This window comes from Engraulis encrasicolus, chromosome 13 (genome assembly GCF_034702125.1).
Source record: "Engraulis encrasicolus isolate BLACKSEA-1 chromosome 13, IST_EnEncr_1.0, whole genome shotgun sequence".
Classification (NCBI taxonomy): Eukaryota; Metazoa; Chordata; class Actinopteri; order Clupeiformes; family Engraulidae; genus Engraulis; species Engraulis encrasicolus.
The window spans coordinates 35,355,496-35,360,495 of NC_085869.1; the positions used below are offsets into that span (position 1 = coordinate 35,355,496).

General features: G+C 43.3%; 2 protein-coding genes across 3 annotated transcripts in view; one reads left to right on the top strand and one right to left on the bottom strand.

Moving 5' to 3' along the window:
• LOC134461054 (partitioning defective 3 homolog B-like) overlaps positions 1–5,000 on the bottom strand; it is a 368,046-nt gene that overhangs the window by 360,734 nt on the left and 2,312 nt on the right. The gene's annotated exons all lie outside the window — the stretch shown is intronic.
• Positions 1,533–2,418, top strand: LOC134461721 (heavy metal-binding protein HIP-like). The gene has a single exon (XM_063214597.1). It carries the CDS (start codon positions 1,543–1,545, stop codon positions 2,416–2,418), a length of 876 nt encoding a protein of 291 aa, XP_063070667.1. The 5' UTR covers positions 1,533–1,542.

A 5,000-nucleotide genomic window follows, 5' to 3' on the forward strand; every position in this document is an offset into this window, starting at 1 on the left:
GGGTGTGTGTGTAGAGAGAGAGAGAGAGAGAGAGAGAGAGAGAGAGAGAGAGAGAGAGAGAGAGAGAGAGAGAGAGAGAGAGAGAGAGAGAGAGAGAGGGAGAGAGAGAAAAAGAGGCATTTGAGGTGGCGCATGAGGTGATCAAACCACCCTTATCTACTAAAAACCCCAGTCCTCATAGGCAAGCTCCCTTCACACACAGTCCTATAGAAACACACACATACTGTATGCCTTCACATACAAAAGCACTTGTATATTCAACTAGTAACATTTTAGGCATAGCCCTTCCACAACGTGTAATGTTATGCATCATGTAGTGTGGCGTCATGACAATTATGTTTTATGTGGGATTCAGCATCCAGTTAAAAAGTTTTACCTGAAAAGGTAACAGGTTTGTGCTTTCCCAAAACACTGACAGCTGAACACACAGACGTGTCCTCGAAAAGGCATTAAGAGTACAGCATATCTGATCAGCGTCCCTGCACTCATACTCACCCCCAATAGCATTACATAATTCCTGAGGTATAAAATAAAGGTGATCGCAGACCCAAAGTCACAGACCTTACAGCTGCACCTACCGGGCCGGGGTCCTTAAAAGGTAAGATCATTCTTTAGATGTTAAGTTATGGGAAAGAATATACAGTAAAACTATTGAAAAAGATAAGAGACTACACTCAAATCATATGTTTTAACTATTTTACTATTCATAGGTGTGGGGAAACATTTTTGTTCTATAACAATGTCAGAGGTGTATAGACCACGCAAAGATGAACTACACATCAATGAGCTCCCTTTCCATCATTTTATTGTTGTGACGTTTCCGGCACCACAGCTCCTCTTCAGACAGGTGTGCAGGTTTACCTTTGCCTTGTCTTTAATGTTTTGACCCTAGACCCGGATTTAAAAAGGGACGTGTGTGAGATCTGACGGGACTGAAAATGAAGTGTACATATCTTGATCCCACATCACAACTGACTCAGAAATGGCAACTAAAGCACTGCACTACATAATTGTGGTGATGTATATGACAGGTGCATATGTTTTGTAATACCATATAGATAACGATAAGATATAGTTAAATTTGATGATGACGATGAAGCATATGAATAACACAATTACTAGTTGTGTGGTGTTCTACAGTTCCGAGTAGCGGTGCCTTCCGTTTTGTGTCCAAGTCCATACATTTTATTAGAGAACATAATGTAGGTTCGCTGATTAGTAACATCTCTTTCTGTAATGTGTTTGTTTCCATTTCATTGTGATTTAAAGATGAGGGTTGCCACTTCACTGCTGGTGCTGCTGTTCTCCATGTGTGGAGCTCAGACTCAGAGCACCCAGACTGAAGTCCAGACAGAGAGCCAGGACACTCAGGCTGCTTCTGCTGCTGCTGCTGCTGAAGTGTCTAACCAAGTCGACATCTATGCTGAGCTGAAGGAACTCAGAGACATGGTGGTGGAGCTGACTGTGACACTAAAACATGCTCAAAATGACCTGAAAGTAATGGAGGCAGAAAACAACGAGCAGGAGGCGAAGCTGATCGTGATGGCAGAGAGGCTAGCGACTAGTCAGACTTGGGTGGAAGCTCTGGAGAGTGACCTGGAGAACACCAAAGCAAGCATGAAGACCGAGGTGGAGAACCTGAAGAAGGAACATGTGGCACAAGAGACAACGCTGACTGCAGTGACTACCAGACTGGCTGCCAGTGAAGCTGAAGTGACTAATCTGCAGAAGGATACTGCTGCACAGTCAGCTGATCTGAAATCAGTTGCTGAGAGACTGGCAGCCACTGAGACTGACATGGAGTATGTGAAGGAAGACACTACAACACAACACACAGACCTGACCACCATGAAGACTGAAGTGATGAGCCTGACCAAGGAACATGAAGCCACTACATCTGAATTATTTGACCTTAAGACTGCACACAAGGAGGAGCTGGAAGCAGTGACGACCAGGCTGGCAGCCACTGAGACTGAAGTGGAGAATCTGGAGAAAGAGATCAAAGTAGCACCCAAGGTGGCATTCTCAGCAGGTCTGACTGACTCAGGGTCCATAGTGGCTGGAAATACTGATTTAAATCTGGTCTTCACAAAGACCATCACCAATGTTGGACAGGCCTACAGCAGCACAACAGGCTTCTTCACAGCTCCAGTTAGGGGGGTCTACTACTTCAGGTTCACTGTTATGGATCTGATGGCCTCACACTACATGAATATCAGGATGCGTAAGAACGGGCACGAGCTAATGGTGCTTTATGAGTATGACACTGATGGAAAGAACACTTATCTGTCTAGTGGTCTGACTCTGCAGCTGGAGGAGGGAGATGTAATGAACCTGGCAATCCAAGCAGGCTACAGCCTCTATGATAATGGTGATAATCACAGCACCTTCAGTGGTTTCCTGATATTCCCTCTCTGAATGGAAGAAAATCACCAAGATCGTAGAACATCTTGTATGAAATGATGGGTGATCTCAATAACTCATGATCTCAATTAGGGGTGGTACGGTTCACAAATGTCACGGTTCGGTCCATATCACGGTTTCAAGGTCACGGTTTTCGGTTTTGTACGGTTCTGTTTTTTTTTTGTTTTTTTTTAAAATAAAATGTATTATATAAAAATTTGAATGAAAATGTAAGCTTATCATGGGTATGTTGAATTTGACTTCATTTAACCCAACTGAAAGAGGAAAGATATCAATGATTTTAACATGCTTCCATTTATTTCACAAAAAGGGAGAACTAAGTCTTAACTTTTAAGTTGACAAATATTCAAATATTACATGCTATAACACATTTGACGTGTAAAAATAAAACAGCTACACTCCTGTAGGTAATAGGACCATTAGGTCAGTGTAGTATGACTATTTTGGTTAATGACACACTGAGAACGAATTGGACTTTTATTTTGATACCGCTTTTTGCGAGTTTTGCGCTTATGAATCAGTTGCTTCCTATCATGAAACTGCCGGCCGTGAGAAGCATAGAAGTAAAATCAGAAGTCAAATTCAATTTTAAGTGAACAAGTGATAGGGTTATGTTATGTTAAAATGTGAATGTTAAGGTAACAAATAATTTTAAAAGATCGTTTTTTTAGAAGTGTATACACAAGAATGTTTCACAAAACTCCTGTGAAGCTGAGCCTTTTAAAACAGTCAAATTTTATTTTTGTTATAGTGTTAAACATCAATGTTAACTAGGCAACAGCACAAAGTCCCCTTCCGTCCATCAGAGTTTAACTAGCTACATATAATTAGGCCTACAGTTGATTGCAGTTAAGGACAGCACAGTGAATCTGATTAATATGTTCAATAATCTCGCATTTTGCCGTCCGGAATCCCCATTCAATGCCACGTGGATATAGCCTACACTAGGCTACTGTAACGTAAGTCATAGTCTACTTTGTTCTGCTAATCTGTCATTGTTTGTAAATTCATGTTCATTTAATTTAAAATGGTCAGCATAAAGGCTGGGAACAGTCACTTGCGCTAACGTGGAGAGAGAGGGGGGAGAGGCTGACGCTGCCGACCGACCTGCACTTGCTTGTATGGCTACTGTAGCCTAGTCAGCTGGCGCATTCTGTTACATTATGTCTTTCAGTTGGCTGATAGAAATCAGTCTTTCCACACTCAATATCCTACGTAGTCTTTGTGTTTTATGCTTGTAAAAGTAGTAGGATTTTAATAGCGTCGTCCGCCGGTGGTCACTCTATTTTTTTTTTTTTTTTTTAAACCGTGGGCACCGTGCGGTTGCCCACTACCCCGTTCCGTGACATGCAAACCGTACGGTCTCGGTTTGCAACGCAAACCGTACCATGCCTAATCTCAATACAATAAATCATTTTTGAACAGTACATCTCTTATGTCTTTATTGCTTACCACAAGGCCTTTCACTGGTTAAAAATCCGGGCTGTGCATGCATGGGTAAACTGCCCTCTGGTTAAACACTGAAAGTGTGATGGCAGCTCCCAGGTGAACCCCTGGAAGACACAACGTCTCAGGGACCATTGACACACATACGTTATGTGTGCACATTTGTTATGACACACACGGTAGTGTGTATGTGTGTGACAGAGAGAGTGTATACCTGTATGTGTGTGTGTGTGTGTGTGTGTGTGTGTGTGTGTGTGTGTGTGTGTGTGTGTGTGTGTGTGTGTGTGTGTGTAACCTCCCCATACCTGTCACTCACACAAATAATCTGTCACAAAGGAACACACAACGGCGTGCACACAAACACACTAGTACATGTGCACACAGGTAGACACACACAAACTCATTTACAGTACATGTTCTGCCCGGCCCATCATGGCTTTATTACGAACATCAGCACATGCGCTTGGACGCACGCACACACACACACACACACACACACACACACACACACACACACACACACACACACACACACACACACACACACACACACACACACACACACACACACACACACACACACACGCACACACACACCTCCTGCCGTTGTGTATGAAACTTCCATTCCTCTTCTTGACAACTAATCATACACAGCCTTCCCAGCTCACCCCCCCCCCCCTCACACACACACACACACCCATATACCCCCCACCCCACCCATCCATATACTCAGCACCATCATTAACTTCCATATACATTACCCCATCATGCTACAGTAGGCCTACATGACTGAAAGACATATAGCCAGATGATGATGATGATGATGATGATGGTGTATGCATGTGCGTGTGCTTGTGTGCACGTGTGTGTGTGTGTGCGTGTGTGTGTGTGTGATTTGTTTTATCCCCCTTGGGGTGTGTGGGGCCACACATACTGTATGGAACATAAAAGTACTGGGAAGTGGGAAAGCAGGTGACTGTGTGTGTGTGTGTGTGTGTGTGTGTGTGTGTGTGTGTGTGTGTGTGTGTGTGTGTGTGTGTGTGTGTGTGTGTGTGTGTGTGTGTGTGTGTGTGTGTCAGATAGTGTGTGTATGTGTATGTCCATGATTTCATGACAGCAGTAAAAATGAT